This window comes from Hemitrygon akajei, chromosome 5 (genome assembly GCF_048418815.1).
Source record: "Hemitrygon akajei chromosome 5, sHemAka1.3, whole genome shotgun sequence".
NCBI lineage: Eukaryota > Metazoa > Chordata > Chondrichthyes > Myliobatiformes > Dasyatidae > Hemitrygon > Hemitrygon akajei.
Window position 1 is genome coordinate 118,921,729 of NC_133128.1, and position 24,500 is coordinate 118,946,228.

The window sequence follows — 24,500 nt, forward strand, 5'->3', positions numbered from 1 at the left end:
ATCAGTTCCTCACTTACTCCATCACAGAAATCTTCCCACAACCTATGGATTCACTTTTAAGGACATCGAAACTCATGTTCTCGATACTTAATGTTCATTTATTTATTTATTTCTCTTTTGTATTTATTTCAGTACGTTGTCTTTTGCACACTGGTGGTTTGGCCGTCTCTGAAGTGCACAGTTTTTCATTGACTCTGTAGTGTTTCTTTCTAGTTACTATGGATGCTCGCAAGAAAATGAATCTCAGGGTGATGTATTTGATAATCAATTTACCTTAAGCTTTTAATTTTGAGAATTTATGAAAAACTCCACATAAATAAAGTCTGACAAACACCCAATGTGCAACAGAATAGAAAGAATGTGAAGGGAACTTGTTGCAGATGAAACAGCAACCTGCAGATCTTGGAGTTGTGAAGTTTAGTGCGAAACTATTTCATGTGTGAAACGTTGGTCTTGACCGGACGTCAGGCCACATATTCCGGATGCCACACAGCTCAGCCACAGCTGGAAGAAATAAAGTTTGTCGTTACTTCCTAAAGTCACTTGGTTTCAGTTTCAACTCAGTGCTGAGGTATCGGGTGAAAGGTACTTTCCAGTGGTTTCTGAGGTTTCGTTCAACTGGCGCCCTGGTCTTTACCTTATTTACACAGTTGTAACCAGGAATGCAAGAGACGTATGAGATGATTAGAGGCAAATATAGAGTGGACATTTTCCCAGGGTGCAAATGGCTAACATGAGGGGGAATAATTTTAAGGTGATTGATGGAAGTAATGGTGGGGAGGGGGGGTTCAGCCATTCCTAAAAACTAGATCAAACAGCAGGAATGAGATATAGTTCACAGTGCTTTGTAATGGGATAAAGTGCAAACATGAAAATAAAAATAAACATGAAATAAAAGATGAAAATATGTTAGTTAAAACAGTTATTTCAGTTAACTCCACCCTGTTTCACTTTCCACAGGTGCTGCCCAAGTTCTGAGTGCTTCCGTTGTTTTCTATCAACACCTGCAGGAACAGAGGCTAGCAATCTAAAGAGACAACAGTGTTATGAGGAAAGGTTGAGGGAGCTGGGGTATACTTGTTGGAGTGAAGGAGAATGAGGGGAAACTTGATAGGGGTGTACAAGATGATAAGAGGTGTAGATCGAGTAAACAGCCAGAGACTTTTTCCCAGAGCAAAAATGGCTAATACTAGCTGTCATAATCTTAAAATGATTGGAGGAAGGTATAAAGGAGATGTCAGAGGTAAGTTTTTTTTTCACACAGAGAGTGGTAGAGGCAGATACATTAAGGACGTTTAAGGGACTTTTTGATAGGCACATGAATGATAGAAAAATGGAGGGCAATGTAGGAGGGAAGAATTAGAGTAGGTTAAAATGTTGGCACAACATTGTGGGCTGAAAGGCCTATACTGTTGAATGTTCTATGAGTGTGATGAGTGTTAAGGTCCAACAGGCTGAGTGATGGGGATCTGACGATGCATTTCATGGATGATCTATGGCTGATTGCCGTGACTTGGATGAGGATGTACATGTGAGAGACTGCAGTTGCTGGAATCGGGAGCAACGCAAAAATAAGCTCCAGATGAAGGAACTTAGCTGCAATGTCAGGCATCTATTTTGCTCTGGACCCGCTGAATTCCTCCAGTTCTTGATGTGTTACACTGGATGAGAACAGAGTTGGTAGGATTAGTAGGTTTGCAGATGAGAACAAAATTGGTGTTATACTGGCAAGTGAAAGGGGATTTAGATGAACTGATCAAATGGGCCATAGAATGGCAGATGGTATTTAATTCAAACAAGTGTAAGGTGTCGCATTTAGAATATAGAACATAGAGCATGGAACATAGAACATTACAGCACGGTCTAGGCCCTTCAACCCACAATATTGTGCCGATAAGATCAATCTAATCCTTCCCTCCTACATAGCCCTCAATTTCTCAATCATCCATGTGCCTATTTAAGAGACTTGTAAATGTCTCTAATTTATAGTATTGTGCAAAAGTCTTAGCCACATATATACACTACACACATCTAGGGTGCCTAAGGCCTTTGCATAATACTGTAGTAATTTTATGTATTGCACTGTACTGCTGTCACAATACAAAACAAATTTTATGACATACGTGAGTGATGATTCTGTTTTGCGTCTCTGTTGTGGTCTGAGAGTGGGAAGGGGCAGGAAGAGGGGAATCATGGTTGGGAAAGGGGGAAGGGAGAGGGTAGGGAGTGGTAAGCACCAGAGAGGCATTCTGTAATGATCAATAAACCAACTGTTTGGAATCAGATGACTTTGCCTGGTGTCTCAGCGCTGGTTCTGCCTGTGCCCATGCCCTCTTCCCAACACCCCTCCTGTGGTGCTCTGCCCTCGACATTCCCAACATCCTTTGCTCCCGTTGGATTTTCTAACTCACTCTCCACTCCACAATGACAAATAGAGTACTGTGCAAAAGTCTCAGGCACCTGAGCTTTATACATGTGCCTAACACTTTTGCATAGTCCTGTATTTGCCTCGACCACCACTCCTGGTAGGGTGTTCCACACACTCACCACTCTGTGTAAAGATACCTAACAGTGACATCACCCCCCACATGCTTTTATGTGAATTTCTTACAATTATGCCCCCTCATGTTAGTCATTTTGCTAAGTTGAACCAAGACAGGATTTACACAGTGAATGATGGGGCTAGGGGGAATGTTGTAGAACAGAAGAAATTAGGGGCATAGTTCCATAAATGTGACAACATGAGGAGATAGGATGGGGAAGGAAGTCTTTGATATGCTTATCTTCATTGATCAGGGCACTATAAACTTTGACACCCTAAATATACCTAATGACTTGGCCTGCACAGCTGTCTGTAGCAATGAATCCCACAGATTTAGCACCATCTGTCTATAGATGTTCCTCAACTCTGAGGCTGTGTCCTCTGGTCCCAGTAGAGGAAACATCCTCTCCATCTCCAATGTATCTAAGCCTTTCAATATTTGAAAGGTTTCAATGAGATTCCCCCTCATTTTTCTAAATTCCAGTGAGTACAGGCCCAGAGCCATCGAACGCTCCTCATATATTAACCCTGTCTTTCATAGGATTATTCTCTAGAACTTTCTCCGGACCCTCTCCAATGCCAGCACAACCTTTCTTAGATAAGGGGCCTAAAGCTGCTCACAATAGTCCAAGGGTGGTCTGACCAATGCCTTATTAATCCTCAGCATTACATCCTTGCTTTTGTATTCTATTCTTCTCAAAATGAATGCTAACATCGCATTTGCCTTCCTTATCACCAACTTAAGCGGCAAGTTAACGCTTAGGGAATCTTGCATGAGGACTTCCAAATCCCTTTGCACCTCTGTTTTTTAAATTTTCTCACCATTTAGGATATAGTCCATGCCTTTTTCCCTTCTCCCAAAGTGTATAGTCATTCATATCGCTGCACTATATTCCATCTGCCACTTCTTTATCCATTCTCCTAATCTGTCTAAGTCCTTCTGTAGACACTCTGCTTCCTCAACACTACCTGCCCCTCTGCCTATCTATGCATTGTCTGCAAACTTGGCCACAAAGCCATCAATTCCTTTAGCCTAATCATTGACATACAACGTGAAAAGAAGCAGTGTCTACACTGAACCCTGTGGCATGCTACTAATCACTGGCAGCCAACCAGAAAAGGCCCTATTTATTCTGACTCTTTGCCCCCTGCCAGTCATCCAATCTTCGATCCATGGCAGTATCGTTCCTGTAGTTCTTGCTAAGCAGCCTCATGTGCAGCACCTTGTCAAAGGCCTGAAAATCCAATAAGCAGCATCCACCAATTCTCCTTTGTCTATCCTGCTTGTTATTTCCTCAAAGAATTCCGACAGATTTGTCAAGCAAGATTTCCCCTTAAGGAAACCATGCTGACCTTGGCCTACTTTATCATGTGCCTCCAACAACACTGAAACCTCATCCATAATAATAGACTCCAACATCTTCCCAACCACTGAGGTCAGGCTAACTTGCCTATAATTCCCTTTCACTGATTCCCTCTCTTCTGCAATACTGGAGTGACATTTGCAGTATTCCATTCCTCTAGAACCATTCCAGCATCTAATGATTCTTGAACGATCATTACTAATACCTCCACAGTCTCTTCAGCCACCTCCTTCAGAACCCTGGTGCGTAGTCCATTGAGTCCAAGTGACTTCTTTCAATCTTCAGACCTTTCAACTACCCAAGCACCTTCTCCTTTGTAATAGCATCAACATTCAATCCTGCCTCTGATACTCTCGAATTTCTGGCATCCTGTGATTGTCTTCCTCACTGAAGTCTGATGCAGAAAGCTTATCAAGTTCATCTGCCATTTCTTTATACCCCATTAGTACCTCTCCAGTGCCATTTTCCAGCAATCCGATATCCATTCCCATCTCTCTTTTACTCTTTCTATATCTGAAAAACCTTGCTATCCTCTTTTATATTATTGGCTAGCTTACGTTCATATTTCACCCTTACTCCCTTTTTGGATTTTTAGTTGCCTGCTGTTTATTTTTAAAAGCTTCCCAATCCACTACTTTCCCAGTAATTTGTGTTGCATTATCTGCCCTCTTCCTTGTTTTTATGCTGTCTTTGACTTCATCAGCTGTCAGCCACAGTCATTTCATCCTCCCTTTAGAATATTTCATCTTTGGGATGTATCTCTCCTGCTCCTTCTGAATTTTCCCCAGAAGCACCAGCCATTGCTGTTCTGCCATCATCACCACTAGTGTCCCCTTCCAATTAACTTTGGACATCTCCTTTCTCATGCCTCTGTGATTCCCTGTACTCCACTATAATACTGATACAACTGATTTTAGCTTTCTCAAACTGCAGGGTGAATTCTATCATATTATGATCACTGCTTCCTAAGGTTTCCTTTACCTTAGGCTCCCTAATCAAATCTGGATTATTACATAACACAGAATGTCATTCCCCTTTTGGGCTCAATCTGCTCCAAAATGGAATTCCGTAGGCATTCAACAAATTCCCTCTCTTGGGATCCAGCACGAATGTGATTTTCCCAATCTACCTGCATATTGGAGTCCTCCATGACTATCACAAAATTGCCCTTTTTATATGCTTTTTCTACCTCCCTCGGTAATTTGTAGCCTACATGCTAGCTTTAGTTTGAAGGCCTCTATATAACTCCAATCAGAGTCTTTTTATCGTTGCAGTTTCTTAACTCTACCCACAACAATTCTACATCTTCCAATACTACGTCATGTCTTTCTAAGGATTTGATTTCATTTGTTACCAACAGAACCTCCCCACCCCGTCCGCCTACCTGCTTGTCATTTTGATGCAATGTGTATCCTTCAATGTTAAGTTCCCAAACCAAAAGTTCCCACAGCACAATATCTGCCAATCTTTAACTGCACTACAAGATTACTTACCTTATTCTGTATATTGTGAGCATTCAGATATAACGTCTTCAGTCCTGTATCTGTCAACCTTTCTGATTTTGGCCTTCTGTTACACTTCAACTCCCACTGACTACGATTTTGCCGTATCATCTGCCTGTCCTTCCTCACAATCTCACTACACACTAAATCTATCAACTGCCCCATCCTCAGCCCTATCACTCTTGTTTCCATCCCCAAGCCAAATTAATTTAGACCTTCCCCACAGTTCTAGCAAATCTGCTTGCAAGGGTATTGCTCCCACTTGAGTAACTCATGCTTTTTGTACAAGTCATACCTTCCCAGACGAGATCCCAATGATCCCTGCCCCCTGCACTAATTCTTCAGCTACTCATTTATCTGCCAAATACCCTATTCTTAACCTCTCTTAACCTCCAGAGATTACTATCCTGGATGTCCTGCTTTTTAGCATTCTACCTAAATCCCTATAGCCTCTCTTCAGGACCTCCTCTCTTTTTGTACCTATGTCATTGGTACCAATATGTTTCACAACTTCCGGCAATTCACCCTCCCCCTTGGAGAGCTGTGGACCCAATCCAAAACATCCCTGGCCCTGGAACCTAGGAGGCAGCAAATCATTAGGATGTTTCTTTCTCGTCCACAGAATCTGTTTCCTGCTCCTCTGGCTATGGAATCCCCTGTCACTACTGAACTCCTCTACTCCCCCTCTGCTTTTGAGCCTGAGAGACAGATTTAGTGCCAGAGATCTGGTTGCTACGACTTTCCTCTGGGAGTTAGTTGCCCCCAACTGTATCCAAAGCAATATACGGTACTAGTTATTGAGGGGAATGGCCACAGGGGGCTCTGCACTAGCTGCCTGTTCCCTTTCCCTCTCCTGACACTCACCCAAGTACCTGCTTCCTGCGGTTTAGTGGTGACCACCTCCTTGTGGCTCCTGTCTATCACCTCCTCATTTCCCCATATGAGCTGAAGGCCATCCAGCTGTGGTTCCAGTTCTTTAACACATTCCCCCTTTAAGCAGCTGCAGCTTGGTGATAAAAATAATGTTCATCTGACTGTTACTTTCTTTACTGTTTAACAACTGCTTGTCTGCTTGTATTTTATATAATTACTTATATGCAAGTAACTGTTTTGTGTGCTTCCTAGTAATCACAGTATGTATATGCAGTTGTTCACTGTGCCCGTAAGTGGTGACATTTGTATGATTCTGGAAAGATCTGGAAGCTTCTCTTGGTGCTAGATCATTTAAATAAGAGCTTTCTGATTGGCTGGGAATTTGAATGGAATTTTGGTTATCGATGGAGTGTACAATAGCTGACCACAGATTGAGAGGGGATCTGATTGAAACATATAAGATTATTAAGGGATTGGACAAGATAGAGGCAGGAAATATGTTCCAGATGCTGGGAGAGTCCAGTACCAGAGGGCATGGTTTAAGAATAAGGGGTAGGTCATTTAGGACAGAGTTAAGGAAAAACTTCTTCTCCCAGAGAGTTGTGGGGGTCTGGAATGCACTGCCTCGGAAGGTAGTGGAGGCCAATTCTCTGGATGCTTTCAAGAAGGAGCTAGATAGGTATCTTATGGATAGGGGAATCAAGGGATATGGGGACAAGGCAGGAACCAGGTATTGATAGTAGTTGATCAGCCATGATCTCAAAATGGCGATGCAGGCTCGAAGGGCCGAATGGTCTACTTCTGCACCTATTGTCTATTGTCTATTGTCACAGGGGAGAGCCATCTTCTCCTTTTGTCTTTTGTCTGTACTTCTATCTCCCTTATCTTACTAGACCTCTATCACTGGTCATTTTCAACTGTCTTTGTTCTATCAATGTTTAATAAAACAATCGTGAAGTAACAAGTTTTCTGCCTCTTTCCTGAAAGAACCTTAGATTAAAAATGTCAGAATCCACAATAGTTTGTTTCCAAATGCAATCGCTTGAAGTATACATAAAGGCATAAGAAAACTAGTAGGCCACTCAGCCCCACTACGCTACCTGCTATCCCTGGGCCTCATCTCGGACAGCCTCTCTTCCCCGCTGTTTCTTAGCTGCTGACTTTTTCAATGTCCTTAGTAATCCAGCCTGCACACCCCTCCAGATTAGAAGCCTCCAAAGACTTGCCACCCCCTGTAGGAAGGGGTTCCTATATCCTTTAATCTCACGTACTTACTGAGCTTTTCACCACCAGTGGACAGGGAGGCATTACCCTTTGTATTTTCACCTGGGTTACTGATATTGGTACTGAATGGGGCAGCAGTGTGCTGCAGACGGCTCCTTCTGGCACACCCAACTGCTAATGTGACAAAGCCATGTCTGGACATTTTTGAAAGATGAGCTTTATTGGTCACGTGTAGGTTAAAACACCGAAACATACATTGAAATCTAGCATAGCGGGCAGTGCGATCTCTCTGCAGCCCCAGCTATAGGAGCTCTGTTTGATTCCCGCTGCTGTCTCTAAAGAGTTTGTACGTTCGTCTCATGTCTGGGTGGGGTTCCTCTGGGTGCTCTGGCCTCCCCCCACATTCTGAAGATGGACAGTTAGAGTTAGTAAGTTACAGGTGTGCTCTGTTGGCACCGGAAGTGGGGTGACACTTGTGGGCTGACCCAGAAGACCCTTGGACTGTGCTGGTTGTTGACGCAAATGACACATTCCACTGTACGTTTTTGATGTGAATGCGTCAGATAAAGCTAAACTTTATCCTAAAATGCATCGTTTGTTTCAACGTCCAACACACTCCGAGGATATGCTGGGGTCAGGGTGCAAGTGCTGGTGCACTTCCAATTGCCAATACAGAATGCCCACAGCTTATTACCTCTAGACCTGAATGGCTTTGGAATGTGAGAGGAAACCCACACAGACATGGGAGAACGTACAAACTCCTTATAGACAGCGGGGGGAATTGAAACTCGGCTTCACACTGACTCCTACAGAAACATGCTTCCACCCTTGGAGTGCTCTGCTCTCTGCAGTCAGCACAACTTCAGTGGTTTAAATACAGAGATGACACAGTAACTCACCAGGTAAAGCACGAAGGCCACGTACAAGATGAGAATGATTGCAGCAGCAATGTACCAGTAAAGGTTGCCTAGGTTAACGACATAGACCACGACAAAGTAAGCATTGACAGCCAGGACCAGCAAAGTGATCAAGACTCCAACAAACTGGCTGAGCCTGGGGAAACACAGGATATATCATGTTTCAGTAATGAGGAAGATCACAACCGGAGGAAAACAGAAACACCCAGAGTGCTGTCCATCTGGTGGTAAGTCTGTAAGACATTGGAGCAGAATTAGGCCATTTGGCCCATCGGGCCTGCTCTGCCATTCCATCATGGCTGATTTATCATCCCTCTCAAAGCCATTCTTCTGCCTTCTCCCCATAACCTTTGACACCTTTACTAATCAAGAACCTATTAAACTTTAAATATACCCAATAACTTGGCCTCCACAGCAATGAATTCCTCAGATTCACCACCCTCTGGCTGAAGAATTTCCTCCTTATCTCTGTTCTAAATGGACGTCCCTCTATTCTGAGGCTGCGTCCTATGGTCCTGTCCTAGATTCACCCACATCTGCACTATCTGGGTCTTTCAATATTCAACAGGTTTCAGTGAGATCTCCTCTTATTCTTCTAAATTCCAGTGAGTACAGGACCAGAGCCATCAAATGTTCCTCGTGTATTATCACTTACATTCCTGGAATAGTTCTCGTGAACCTTCTCCGGACCCTCTCCGATATCAGCACATCTCTTTTCAGATAAGGGGTCCAAAGCTGCTCACAATCCACTCAGTGTGGTCTGAACAATACCTTATAAAGCCTCAGCATTACATCCTTGCTTTTGTATCGTAATCCACAGGAAATGAATACTAACAGTGTATTTAACATTAATGACTCAACCTGCAAGTTAACCTTCGGGGAATCCTGCACGAGAACTCCCAAGTTGGTTTGCACCTCTGATTTTTCAATTCTTTTCCCATTTAGAAAGTAGTCTACTCCTTTATTCCATTTACCAGCATTTCCCTGCACTGTATTCCATCTGCCACTTCTGAGATGCTGGAACCTGGGGCCGTAGTTGAAATGCTGGAGGAACTCATCGGGTCAGGCAGCAACTTCAGCCTGTCTGAACGTCTGAGTTCCTTCAGCAGCTGGATTTCTGTTCCAATGTGCTGTCGAACACAGAGCGACCTCCCAGAGCAGAGGCAGGTAGTGTAGGGAGATATTTTCTCTGTTGTAGCCAACTCGTGCTGCCCCTACCCTTGGTTTGCATGACAACCCAGTGCAGAGGAAGTTTCACTGTCTGACCATGGGAGTCTGTGCTCGGACAGTGTGGATGGAGCTTCAGTCTGTGCCAGACCCTAAGAGTGTGTGATTGGACAGTGTAGAGGGATCCTCGCTCTGTGGCTGACCCCCAGGAGTGTGTGATAGCTTGGTGTGGAAGGCGCCTCACTCTGTGTCTAAGCTACGCTGATACTACCCTGAGGGTCTGCGAAGGGATGGTGCGTTAAACATTATTTACTGGACTGGTGCAGATCAATTGTCTCCCCTGATCCTTGTCCCATGCGGACCTCCCACACCCTCCTCGGCTCCCGTAGCTCTGATCCCATCCCGCATCCCTGCTCACCGAAGTTCCCATGAAATGCACCAGTGGCTATTTACCTTCCGTTTGTGAATTCGTGCATTAGTGTCCTGAGGTTTGTGAATGTCAGGATGGGAATGAGAGCAAAGGGCAGCTGAAAACACAAAATAAACTCAAGTTAGAACATAGAACATAAAACACTCCGGAACAGCACAGGCCCTTCAGCACCATGACCCATCACCTCCTGATCCCCAATGTCCCTGCACGTTAGCGGGCCCCACGCTACTGTCACCATCCTCCAAATCCTTCTCCTTGGTGACTTTCAGTGGAAAGTACTCGTGTGGTACCTCACCAACACCTTCTTGACTCCAAGCATACACTCCTTCCTGTATCGTTGAGTGGTCCTAACAGCTTCCACATCATCCTCTTGCAAGCATAAAATGCCTCGGGATTCTCTTTAATCTTACATGCCAAGGATGCATAATGGCCCCTTTAGTCCTTCCTACGCCCTGCTTGAGTTCTTTCCTGTAATTTTTATATATTCCTCAAGGATTGCCTAATTTTAGCTTCTTAACTCTTTTCAGATTTTCACTAAATTTCACATCTTTCATCATCCAAGGTTCCTTTACCCTGCCATCCCTGTCCTTCCTCCTCACTGGAACTTGCTGGTCCTCAGCTCTGATCAGCTGCTCCCAACTAACCCCCAGCTCCTGGGTTTATTATGCCATAATTTACTTATTTTCTATTCATTAAAGATACAGCACAGTAACAGACTTGTCTGTCTCAATGAGCCCACACCACCCAATTAGACCCTTGTGACGAATTAACCAAATGGAATATAGAATATTACAGCACATTACAGACCCACTTGTCCTCAATGTTGTGCCGACCTTTTAACCTACTCCAATGTCAATCTAACCCTTCCCTCCAACATAGCCCTCCACTTTTCCATCATCCGTGTGCCTGTCTAAGAGTTTCTTAACTGCCCCTAATGTATCTGCCTCTAGTCCTACCCCGGCAGAGAGTTCCACACACCCACCACTCTCTGTATAAAAAAACAATCTCTGACATGCCCCTATTCTTTTCTCCCGTTATCTTAAAATTACGCCCCCTGGTATTAACCATTACCACACTGGGAATTAGTCAATGGCTGTTCACTCGATCTATGCCTCATGGTAACCCATACATGTTTGGACTGTGGAAGGAAACCGGAGCACCCAGAGGAAACCCACACGGTCATGGGGAGAACGTACAAACTCCTTACAAACGGCGTCAGAATTGAATTGGCACTGTGGTAGCTTAACGCTGACTGTCACATTACCACACCATCCTACTTGCATCTCCCCAGTTTAGCAGTGTTCTGCAAGATTCAGATGCAGTATGATTTATAAATTTCTATCAGGTCATCTCTCAGCCTCTGACATTCCAGAGAAAACTACCCAAGTTTGTCCAGTTTCATACTCTCAAATTCAGACAGCACCCTGGTGAACCTGGTATGCAGATATCCTGATGAAGGGTCTCAGCCTGAAATGTCAATGCTTTTTTCTCCTCCATAGATGCTGCCTGACCTGCTGAGTTCCTCCTGCATTTTGCGTGTGTTACTGTGCAGATGGGACTCAGGCTGCTGGTCCAGTAACTTACTGCCTCACTGTGCAGATGTGTGCGAGCAAGCACGTGGTTTATTCTGCCGCGCTGCTCCCAAACCTGTAAGGAGGGTGGAGCGTACCGCTGATCACGGCCAATGAAACAGTCTGGGTAACTACTGGCTGAGCTCAGGACAAGGTTTAGTCTCAGAATCAGGTTTATTATCACTCACACACACTGTGACATTCATTGTTTTGCAGGACAGGGAAAGCCTTAAAATATACTGTAAGTTACACTAAGAAATATAAGAGATATAGATAGACAGAGATCTTTTCCCAGGTAAAAGTGGCTAATAAGAGTGTCTAAAGTGGCTAATAATAAGTTTTAAGGAGATCAGAGGAAAGTATACTGGAAATATCAAAGGTAACTTCTTTACACAGAGAGTGGTGGGTGTGCGGAATGCCCTGCTAGGGACAGTGATAAAGGTAGATTCATTAGGGACATTTAAGAAACTCTTAGTTAGGCACATGGATGATAGTAAAATGGAGGGCTACGTGGGAGGAAAGGGTTAGATTGATCTTGGAGCAGGTTAAAAGATGGGCACAATATTGTGGGCTGAAGGGCCTGTACTGTGCTGAATTGTTCTATGGATGTTGTAAGGTATATAAGAAATCAATAAGTAAAGCAAAAGACATCAAAATAGAGAGGCGATATTCAGGGTTCATGGTCCATTCAGAAATCTGATGACAGAGTGTGAGTCTTCAGGCTCCTGTATTTCCTCCTTGAGAAGAGTGCATGTCTTGAATGGTAAGGGTCTTAATAATAGAGCAGAGACCCAGACCAGGGCCGAGTCTTGTTCAGTGCTGAGCTTTCGAATGGTCTGATTCTCAGGTTGTGTGGTGTGAGCACAGTGTGGCCAGATCTGGTCAACATCATGTTTCTCCTTACCAGAATGCTCTGCAAGACATTGAGGATATCATTCATGTTGGAGACTTTGGACACGTCCTGACAAGCTGCCACGATCACTGTGGGCACGATCGCCAGAGCCCTTGTTAATACCACTCGCTTAAACCTGGACCAGGACAGATTGAGGAAGCCCTGAACGTGGAAAACGAGAGAGAGAGAGGGGGTTGAGAATGAAGCGACAATAATCCACCTCCCAGAGTGTCATCATCAATTATCTGGGCTCTGACAATCACACTGTATTTACCCAGACACAAGGAGAACAGCATGCCCCCTATCAAATAACTGTTCTGAAGTCTGAACAAAGAAATGACATTTTTATACAGAAATTAACCAGCTGGATACTGATAGAAACTTTGACCACCTCTGAAACCCATCATTTGCATAAACACAAGAGATTCTGCAGATGCTGGTAATCCTGAGTACTCAGAAAATTCTGGAGTTACTCAGCAGGTCAGGCAGCATCTATGGAGGGGAATAAACAGTTGATGTTTTGGACTGAGACCCTACGTCAGGACAGATCTTGGCCTATAACATCCACTGTTTCTTCCTTTCCAGAGATGCTGCCCGACCTGTTGAGTTCCTCCTGCTTTTCGTGTCTGGTACCCATCACTTGAATGTTTAAGTGCCATTATAATTGGTATTTTGGGTGTTAATAGCCATTTCAGTCTACATGTTAAAGATCAATAATACTTGAGAATTAGTAGAGTAACTGGCCGATGGTAAGTGCTGCCCTGGAATTCTTTGTTCCCATCTTCATCTTGTCTTGGTGTACTTGGTGACCTGTCTTGAACAGAAAGACTGTACAAAGGAGAGTTGGGCTTTCAAGGGCCATGTTCAGCCTGGGTGAGACCACTATGTCTGCACGCTGTCCCTGCCAGCTTATCACCTGGACTGTTGCTTACCTATCCACACGGATCCCGTTGCCCCCATTAGGTCTGCAGCCTTCCACATATTTAACCACAGGACCATAAGACAAAAGAGCAGAATTAGGCCATTCAGCCCATTGAGTCTGCCCTACCATTCCATCATGACAGATTTATTAATCCTCTCAACCCTATTCTCCTGCCTTCTCCCTGTAACCTTTTACATTCTGACTAATCGAGAGCCTATCAATCTCTCCACTTTAAATATACCCAATGACTTGGATTCCACAGCCATCTGTGGCAATGAATTCCACCCATTGGCTAAATAAATTCCTCCTTATCTCTGTTCTAAAGGGGCATTCTTGTTTTCCAAGGCTAATCCGTCTAGTCCTAGACTCACTCATTTTAGGAAACATCCTCTCCACATTCACTCTATCTAGGTCTTTTAATATTGGATAGATTTCACAGGGATCCCCCTTCATTCTTCTAATCTCCAGTGACTACAGGCCCACAGCCATCAAATGCTCCTGATACTTTAACACCTTCATTGCCAGTAACATGCTCGTGAACCTCCTCTGGAGCCTCTCCAATCCTCCAATGCTACACAGCACTTGTCAATCTCCCGCACTCCCACCCCTCACGCTGACTGGGATATTATCGGAAGAGACCTCTGATCTTACAGCTTACCTCCATTACAAACTGTCCGGAATACGTCCCTGTCATGGTGGAACTTTGACCTGCGGCAAGAATGCCAATAGCCCAGATGTAGAGAGCTGGTGTTCCGAAGTAGCAGCCGAGAACCACTCCCTGGAACAAAAGGAACACGTGTGTACACAGGCCAGGAGCTGCCATTTCCTCCCGCGTTCCAAAGACGTACGGCTACGGGCTAGCGAGTTGTGGACATGCTGTGTTGACGCTGGAAGTGTGGTGACACTTGCACGTCCTCAGAAGGTTAATTGTTGGCACAAACTGTTAGTGAGTCCACTCAAGATGTAGATCGGCAGTTTTACGGATACCAAAGAAATCAGATAATATGGGGAGAATTCAGGAATGTGGCAGAGGGCTTGTGGAGTTGCTGCCTCACCGTTCGAGTGACCTCCATTCAATCGTGGCCTGTGGCGCAGCCTCAAGAGTAGAAGGTTGTCCCTTTAGAACAGAGATGAGGAGGAATTTCTCTTGCCAGAGGGTGGTGAGTCTGTAGAATTCGTTGCCACAGATAGGGAGAAGGCAGGAGAATGGGGTTGAGGGGGATAATAATTGAGCCCCGTTTGAATGATGGAGCAGAATTGAGGGGCCAAAGGGCCTAATTCTACACCTAAGTCTTAAGTTCTTAAGAATCTACACATTGTACTTGTCTGCTGTGAGTTCCCATTGATGTTCCGGTTTCCTCCCATATCCCAGCAGGGTGAAAGGTCAGGCCGATGGCTGTAAATTACCCCTGCTGTGTAGGTGAGATGGAAAGGAGGGAGGGGAGTTGAGAATGTGGGGGCTTTAATATGGAGTTAGCACGATTAGGACCGGGGGCCGGTGGATGATTGGCATGGGTCCAGTGGGCCGAAGGATCTGATTGTGTGATCAGTGACTCTGTGACCATGGTGAACAGTCGAGCATGTTTGAACAGCTCAGATATCCTCCTCCCAGTCCAGAATCTTAAGTTTCCTTGTTCACATTTGTATGACCTTGTGGAGTCCAATTACAGCTGTACAAAGCGGAAACTTCACTGGGGCATCTTAGAATCATAGGACACCACAGCAAGAACACAGGCACTTTAGCCTGTCCAGTGCATGCTGAACTATTATTCTGCCATTGGCCCACACCTGGACCATAGCCCTCCATTCCCCTCTCATCAATGTATCTATCCAAATTCTCTTAAATGTTGAAATCAAACCCATAATCACCACTTCTACTGGCAGCTCTTTCCATACTCTCACCATCCTTTGAGGGAAAAAGATCCCCCTCAGGTTCCCCTTAAACACTTCATCTTTCACCCTTAACATAAGACCTCTAGTTCTAGTCTCGCTGAACTTCAGTGCAATCTCAAAGGGAATTGATGAGTTTGTCTGGGGGGGATTGTTTCCTGGGAGTTAAAGATAGTAAAATATGGAATGAGATGGAACATGAAATATTACAGTACAGTGCAGAACCTTCCCTAGGGCCCCTGCCCCTTCCTTCTTCAGTCCTGATGAAGGGTCTCGGCTCAAAACGTTGACTGCTCATTTCCACGGATGCTGCCCGACCTGCTGAGTTCATCCAGCTTGTTTGTATGTGTTGATTTGACCACAGCATCTGCAGTGTACTTTGTGCTTCCCTAAATAACGTTGTGTCGACATTTTAGCCTACTCTAAGATCAATCTAACCCTTCACTCCTACATAACCATCCATTTTTCTAGCCTATCTAAGAGTCTTATAAATGTCCCTAAGACAGACATTCGTCTGAAGTTAGGGGTTGGTTCCCAGGAGGGACAGTTAAAGCAAGAACATTGATGGGGTCAGTCAGAAACACAAGCGATCCAGAAGAACACACAGAAACTGGTGGAGGAGCTCAGCAGGTCAGGCAGCTTCGATGGAACAGTCGGCGTTGCTCGAGTTAGTAAGGATGCAGAATACGAGGGGAACTGTTTGGGCTTGTTTTTACTTACTATAGAGGTCATTGGCTTCTTACCCCTTTGAAGATGTCCACCTCCAAGGTGCTGTTGTCCTGGGGCAGCTGATTGATGTAGGGGCTTGAGCTGTTTGCACAGACTTGGTACTGCAGGAAAAGACAAGATTCAGGATCGTTCGTTGTCATTCCTCAGTACACGAGTGTAAACAAGATGGCTGTTCCTCCAGATGCAATGCAGCATAAAGAAATACAGTAAGCATAACGCATATTAAAAAGCAAAAAAACCCAATAAATATAAACATGAAAGAAATTTTATAGAACACAATGCACAAGTAACTGTTGTATACATAGACAATGTACGTAATGTGACTCAAGCTGATCTGTACGTAGTGGTGGTGAGGGATGATGGGGTGGTTAATGTGTAGAGGTGTCGATCAGTTTAACTGCTTGGTGAAAGTAAATGTCTAAACATTGGATATTGAACAGGACAGCAGAAGAACAGGCCCTTTGACCCACAGTTTTATGCCAAACTAATTAAAGTACTCTTCCTCCTACACCATGTCCATTCCTTCCATTTTCCTCACATTCACCTGCCTGTCCAAACACCTCTGATGTTTCTGCCTACCACCATCCCAGGCAGCGCATTCCAGGCACCCACAACTCTGTGTCAAAAAAAACTAGCCCCTCCCTCACATCTCCTTTGAAATTTCTCCTCTCTGGGAAACCCTGGGAAAATGATATTGTCTGTCTACTCTGTGTATGTCTCTCATAATCTTATACATCTCTATCAGCCTTCATCACTCCGGAGAAAACAAGGCACGTTTGTCCACCCTCTCATTATAGCACGTGCCCTCTAATCCAGGCAGCATCCTTGCAAACAACTTCTGCCCCTCTCTAAAGCCTCAGCATCCTTCCTTTAATGGGGTGACCAGAACTGTATGCAATACCCCAAATGCAGCCTTCCTAGAGTTTTATAAAGATGCAACGTAACTTCCTGACTTTTGAACTCAGCACCTGGATTAATAAAAGCAAACATGCCATATGGCTTATAACCAGCTTATCGACCTGTGTAGTCAGCTATGTTGTCTGGTGGCCTGGCGCGGAACCTGCGTTGCCTTTTCCCTGATGGGAGTGGGACAAACAGTTCATGAGCAGGGTGGGTGGGATCCTTTGTGATGTTACTGGCGTTTATCTGGCACCTTGCTTTATATATGTCCTGGTGCCAATGATGCATTGGACAGTTTTAATTACTTGTTGTAAAGCCTTCCTGTCCACCACAGTGCAGTTTCTGTACCATGCAGTGACACAGCATAGAAGAATGAAACCATAAAACATGGGAGCAGATGGTCACTCAGCCCATCACGTCTGCTCTACTATACTCATCATTATTTGCCGTGTTGTATGACATGGGCAGTTATGGTATTCCGTCAGTCTTTTATCTGTCTACCAAATGAGGGATCGTTGTCTGTGGGGAAGAACCCCTTCATGTTCTTGCTTTATCCATGACCTTGATTGTTCTTGGCAAATTTTTCTACAGAAGTGATTTTCCATGACCTTCTTCTGGGCAGTGTCTTTATGAGATGAGTGACCCCAGCTGCTATCAACAGACTTCAGAGATTGTCTGCCTGGCATACCAGGATTTGTGATATGCACCAGTTGCTCATACGACCAACCACCACCTGCTCCCTTGTGACCCTGATCGGGGGGCTAAGCAGGTGCTACACCTCGCCCAAGGGTGACCTACAGGTTAGCAGAGGGAAGGAGCGCCTTACACCTCCTTTGGCAGGGACGTATCTCCACCCTGATCATGGCTGATTTATTATCCCTCTCTATCCCATTCTCCTGCCTTCTTCCTGTAATATTTGACACCCTGACTAATCAAGAGCCTATCAACTTCCACTTTAAATATACTCAGTGACCTTGCGTCACAGCTGTCTGTGGCAATGAATTCCACAGACTCACCACCTTCTGGCTAAAGAAGTTCCTTCTCATCTCTGTTCCAAATGGACATCCATCTGTTCTGAGGCTGTGCCCACTGGCATGGATGCTACCTAACCTTATCCCTGATGGGAACTTTTAAGATGGCGTGAAGTTTTTGCTCTAATAGCCCCATAGTGCTTTCCAGAAGCGAGGCTTTGAAAAGGAGCGGCTACTGCACAGGAATGGAAAAAGCTGAACAAGATTGTAAGCTCAGCCAAATCCATCATGGGCACTAGCCTCCCCAGCATCGAGGATGCCTTTAAAAGGCAATGTCTCAAAAAGGCAGCATCTGTCATTAAGGACCCCCATCACCCAGAATGTGCCCTCTTCTCATTCTTACCATCAAGGAAGAGGTATAAGATCTTGAAGATACACAATCAGCACTTCAGGAACAGCATTTTGCCCTCTGCCATCAGATTTCTCGATGGACAATGAACCCATACACACTACCTCACTACTTTTTGTGCTCTCTTTTTGCACTATTTACTTAATTTAATTTTTAAAAATATATTTCCTATTGTAGTATTTATTTGTTTATTATGCACAGCATGGTACTGCTGCTGCAAAACGATAAATTTCATGACATGTTAAACCTGATTTTGATTCTGAAAAGACAGTTTTCAGGGTAGGTGGCACCCACAATGATTGTTAGCACGTTTCTTTGTCCTGCAGTGATGGTAGACTGCTGCCAACTTTTCTGCACACTTGACAGTAGTTTCTGTACGTTGTGAGAGGGTGCCGCACCGAACCAGACGGTACTGGCGGATGTGAGGATGCTCTCTAGGATGACACCAGTATGTTCTGGGAAAGATGGAATCTTACCAACTGCTGCAAGAAGTACATCTTCTGCTGATTGTTCTTGTTAATGAAGGAGGCATAGTCCTCCCTCACGAGGTCCTGTGAAACAACGATGCCTTGTAATCTTATAAACAAAGTCAGCCCTCCATCTCCTACAATCCAGAATCTGTTTGCAGAGAGGGTTGTGTCTATGATGGATTTTCCTGGCCATTTCTTTGTTCTGGATACAAACAAGCTGTGACGGTAGAGAGCAGCCAACGACTTTTCTGCTGTCCTAACCATCCCAGGAACTGTTATTCCCTGAAGCTCCTGCCTCAGACTCCCCCCACCCCTCAGTCATGCATTTTAGAAACATGGGGGGGGGGGTGGAATCTCATTGAAACCTAGAGAATACTGAATATTGAAAGCCCGAGATAGAGTTGACATGCGGAGGATGTTTCCTACAGTGGAAGAGTCTAATACCAGAGAGCACAGCCTCAGAGTAGAAGGATGTACCTTTAGAACAGAGATGAGGAGAAATCTTGTTTGCCAAAGGGTGGTGAATCGGTGAAATTCATCGCCATAGATGGCCGTGGAATGGAGTTTGATTGGTTCTTGATTAGTAAGGGAGTCAAAGGTTATGGGGAGAAGGGGGTTGAAAGGGATAAAAATCAGCCATGATAGAATGGGGAAGCAGACTCGATGGGTTGAAGAGGTCTCTACTCACATGTGGTGGTCTTGTGGTCTTCACACACACTTTGCCATCATCACATTCATCCTCTCTCTTCCTGTGCTCATGAAGCAGTGCTATGTAGGCCTCAGGACCAGTATCTGGACCAGCCACTCTCTCAACGTGCAGATAATATAGAAAACTACACTAGGATCCATGCTGTATGGACTAGGCCAATCTGGTCAATCACATCTCCTCACCATTGCCCCAGGCACCTGCAGGACACTGCTCTCTGAGAACGTATCGTAGACGAAGAGGGTTTTTGTCTCCAACCCACTCTCAGACACTGGAGTTCCCGAACCCCAGTAGCTGGGTGAAAAACATTTCCATTCATCTTTCTGACAATAAACCCCAATCCCCAGATACGGATCTCTGAGCTGGGGGGAGTCACTCCTTTCCATTTAACTTGCTTGGACCTCCCATCACTGTTCACAGCTCAGTTAAACCTCTCCTCAGCCTCTTCTGTCCCTAGTATTGACAGTGTCCCCTCAGAACAAGAAATCTCCAGCTTCGATGACACCTTTGTAAATTCCCCTCCATGCCCTCCCTGTGGCAGTCACATCCTTCCTGTGGTGTGGTGACCAGATCCATCCCCAATGATCAGACCCATCCTCAGTGACCAGATCCAAGCCCACTGACCAGATCTATCCCCAGTGCTCTTGTTCAGTCCAGTTTTGCATGGTCCACCTTTTGGCAGAGGTCTGAGTGTCCTCCTCCTTCAGAGTAGACACGTTAAGCTGATTGACCTAATTCTGCTCCTGTGTCTAGTGGTCTTCTGAGGGACAAGTTTCTGATTCCACAAACAAGCCTTGAGGAAAACACTCAATGAGTATGGTAATCCATCGAACCATGCGTAGGGTAATGCTGGTAGCTGCATTGTGATCAGGTCTGACCCAGAATCAGAATCAGATTTAATATCACTGGCATATATCATGAAATTTGTTGTTCTGCAGCAGCAGTGCCTTGCAATACATAGCAATGCAAATGATCTATAAATTATAATAAGTTTCTATAAAAAATTAAATACATACTGCCAAAAGAGTGCAAACAAATACAGTGAGGTTGTGTTCCTGAGTTCATTGTCCGTTCAGCCATCTAATGATGGAGAGGACGAAGCTGTTCCTGAATCACTGAGTTTGCATCTTCAGGCTCCTGTACCATCTCATTGATGGTGGCAATGAGAAGACCGCATCTCCTGGGTGATGGGGGTCCTTAATGATGGATGCTGCCTTTTTGAGGCATCGTCTATTGAAGATGTCCTCTATGCTGGGAGTCTAGTGCCCATGATGGAGCTGGCTGAGTTTACAACTTTCTGCAGCTTCTTAGGACACCAGATGGTGATTCAACCAGTTAGAATGCTCTCCATGGTACATACTATATTCTGACCCACACCATAGTCTGTCCCACTCTACAGTCTGACCCACATTTTAGTCTGTCCCACACTACAGCCTGTCACACACTACTGTCTAACCCACAGCACAGTACAGTCTGACCCACACTATATCTGACTCACACTACAATCTGTCCCACAGTACAGTCTGACTCACACTACAGTCTGTCGCACACTACTGTCTAACCCACAGCACAGTACAGTCTGACCCACACTATATCTGACTCACACTACAATCTGTCCCACAGTACAGTCTGACTCACACTACAGTCTGTCGCACACTACTGTCTAACCCACAGCACACTACAGTCTGACCCACACTATATCTGACTCACACTACAGTCTGACCCACATTTTAGTCTGTCCCACACTACAGCCTGTCACACACTGTCTAACCCACAGCACAGTACAGTCTGACCCACACTATATCTGACTCACACTACAGCCTGTCACGCACTACTGTCTAACCCACAGCACAGTACAGTCTGACCCACACTACAGTCTGCCTTTCACTTACCACATCCATGTTGCTCTTCTTGTAGAAGGCAGCTCCAAATACAGAAATCACAAACAGGTTGATCAGCAGGGAGATGAACAGGGCGATGGAGCACTCTATAAAGTAGTACATATTTGCTTCCCTCACAGCGGCCGAATTGGACTGGTCGACCTTCCGAGACTGCAGGTTGGGAAAGAGATGGGATGAATCACTGGAGATCATTGAAAGGCCTAGATAAAGTGGATGTGAAGAGGATGTTTCCTATAGTAGGGGAGTCCAGGTCTGGAGAACACAGTGTCAGGTTACATATCCCTACAGAATTGAGATGAGGAAGAATTTCCTTAGTCAGAGGAATTCATTGCCACAGACGGCTGTGGAGGCCAAGTCATGGGGTATATTTAAAGTAGAGGTTGACAGGTCTTGATTAGTCAGGGCATCAAAGGTTATGGGGAGAAGATAGGAAAATGAGGCATGGTAGTGTGGCAGTTATCACAATCACTTTACTGCACCAGTGACCACCAATCAGAGGTTGATTCCATCACTGTTTGTAAGAAGTTTGGACGTCCTCCCCATGGTCAACATGGATTTCCACCAGGTGTTCCAGTTTCCTCCAATGTTCCAACGATGTATGGGAGAGGGTTAGTGAGTTACAGGCATGCTATATTGGTATCAGAAGCGTGCCCACAGTTACGGGCTGCCCAGCACATCCTTGCTGATTTATTCACGGTCTGAGCTTCCATGAACCTTTGACATCTAATGAGAGCAAAACTCCAGCCCTTCCTCTCTTCCCTTAGCTTGCTCCTGAAACCCTATCTCAGCGTGTTCTTTGTCGGTCTTTGTTTATAATCTTTCATTGATTCTATTTTATTCCTTTGATCTGCTGTGAATGCCCACAAGAAAATGAATCTCAGGGTAGTATATGGGACATTTACATACTTTGATAATAACCTTGCTTTGACTTTGAACTTCTTGAGCAGGTCCATGGATATCTCCATACGTGGCTTATTGTTAGTCTGTGAAGTATTCTGAGATATTTTGTTAGCTGGAAGGTGTTATTATAAGATGTAGGTCAGTAATATACTGTGGTCAGGCTGCAGTAAACAGTTGTCAGGGTTAGGAACACTGGATCATTAATAAATTGTTTTATTATAGTCTCACATACCGAGGTACAGTGAAAAAATTTTGCAGCTGCATGACAGTGTAGTGGTTCGAGTAACACTATTACAGCACTGGTGATCTAGATTCAATTCCCTCTGTATGTTCTCCCCATGAATGCATGGGTTTCCTCCAAGTGCTCTGGTTTCCTCCCATATCCCAAAACCGTACAGGTTAGTAGATTAATTAGTCGCATGGGATGGGTGTAATTGGGCAGCACAGGCTCATGGGCTGGAAGGGACTATTACCATACTCTAAGTATAAAAAATATAAATACAACTTGTGCATTCAGATTAATTAATTACAACAGCACACAATAAGCGAAAACAAGAACAGAGTGCAGGGTGTTACAGTTCCAGAGAAAGTAAAGAGCAGGCAGACTCTAAGGTGCAAGATCATAGCAAGGCAGCAGATTGTCAGGTCAAAAGTTCATTTTAATATACCGAGGAGCCATTTAATAGATGTATAAGAATGGTGTAGAAGCTGTCCTTGAGTCTGGTGGTACATGCGATTAGGCTTTTGTACTTCTGCCTGATGGTAAGGAGAATGCCCCAAGAACCTGATGGTAGTGGGGAAGAGGCTGCCATTCGGCGTCGAGGTGTGGCTGTTCGGGCTCCTGACTCTCACGCCTGAAGGCAGAAATGCTCCGGTTTCCTTGCACATCCCAAAGGTGGCAAGCTAATTGCCTTCTGTAAACTCCTCAGAGTGGGTAGGTAGCTGAGCAGAAGAATCCGGGGGAAGTTGATGGGACTATGGGGAGCAGGATAAATCAAGATTAGTTTAAATATGCTGTTGGTTTTTCTTTCCTTTATAACACAGCTACTTACCTTGACCAATGCTGAGTGGAGGTAGATATTATGGGGCATTATAATTGCCCCAACAATGCCCACTGCCTGCAGTAGCTCATTATTGCCACACCCTGCGCAATATGGGTAGAACAGTCCCTTCACCACTTTGCCCTGGTTTGGTTTCACCACCACGTACTGGAGAGAGAGAGATCAGAATCAGGTTTCATATCACCAGAATATGTCGTGAAATTTGTTGTTTTTATGGCAGCAGTACAATGCAATATATAATAATAAAGAAACTATAAATCACAAGAAGAAATCTATATTTTAAAATTAAATTAAGTAGTGCAAAAAGAGAGCAAAAAATATTGAGGTCGTGTACTCAAAGATTCATTGTCCATTCGGAAATCTGACCAGAAGAAGGTGTTCTTTAATTGTTGAGTGTGTGTCTTCAGGCTCCTGTACCTCCTCCTTGATGATAGTAATGAGAAGAGGGCATGTCCTGGATAATGGAGGCTCTTAATGATGGATGCTGCCTTTTTGAGGCATCGCCTTTTGAAGATACTGGGGAGGTCATGAAGAATCGGTGCTTCGGGCTGAGACCCTTCATCAGGACCTGATGGAGATGCTGCCTGACCTCCTGAGTTTCTCCAGCATTTTGTGGGTGTTACTCTGGACTTACAGCACATGCAGAATCTCTTGTGTTTATAACAGGCATGGGCAAACTACGGCCCGGGGCCATATGCGGCCCGTTAAGCTTTTTAATCCGGCCCGCAGAACTTGATGAAATTATATTAATAAACCTTGTTAACGTTTTTTTCCCCGCAATTCTGGTGTTTTCGCCACAACAAAACTAAATCCAGACTTTGATGCGCTGGCTAAAAAGGGAGACCAACAACACTGTTCCCATTGAAATTAAAAATAAGTTTCTTCGTTGTGTTATGTAAAAAATGCATTTGAAAATATTTTTTTCAATAAGCCTTACATGTTACATGTCATTTCTGTTAAGTGATGGACATGAGTAGTGCGCAGGTGCACATACGTTCTCAAAATAAAAAAATGCGCTCCAGATCAAATAACGCGCTCCGCATACTGGCGCGCTGTCACTGTTCTGTCCTTGTGCTGGTCGTTGTTGAGTTTTGGCACAGGGGACAATTGAATAAGAAGGAGCAGGACAAGTAGACCTGCATCTCCTACCGTTTTTGAA

The 24,500-nt window shown here is 44.6% G+C and overlaps 1 protein-coding gene across 3 annotated transcripts in view; it reads right to left on the bottom strand.

The window, feature by feature from the left end:
• Nucleotides 1-266: 266 nt before the first annotated feature.
• Nucleotides 267-24,500, bottom strand: part of LOC140728108 (natural resistance-associated macrophage protein 2-like) — a 60,888-nt gene continuing 36,654 nt past the window's right edge. For 2 of the 3 annotated variants that reach the window (XM_073046307.1, XM_073046308.1), the window contains exons 9-16: nt 23,333-23,488; nt 21,372-21,530; nt 16,038-16,124; nt 14,063-14,182; nt 12,495-12,644; nt 10,043-10,116; nt 8,405-8,558; nt 267-504 (exon numbers count right to left, since the gene is read on the bottom strand). In XM_073046307.1, coding sequence (XP_072902408.1) covers nt 418-504; nt 8,405-8,558; nt 10,043-10,116; nt 12,495-12,644; nt 14,063-14,182; nt 16,038-16,124; nt 21,372-21,530; nt 23,333-23,488 — 987 coding nt within the window. In that variant the 3' untranslated portion in view covers nt 267-417. The remainder of the gene's footprint in view (nt 505-8,404; nt 8,559-10,042; nt 10,117-12,494; nt 12,645-14,062; nt 14,183-16,037; nt 16,125-21,371; nt 21,531-23,332; nt 23,489-24,500) is intronic. The other variant, XM_073046309.1, reaches the window with a different exon arrangement.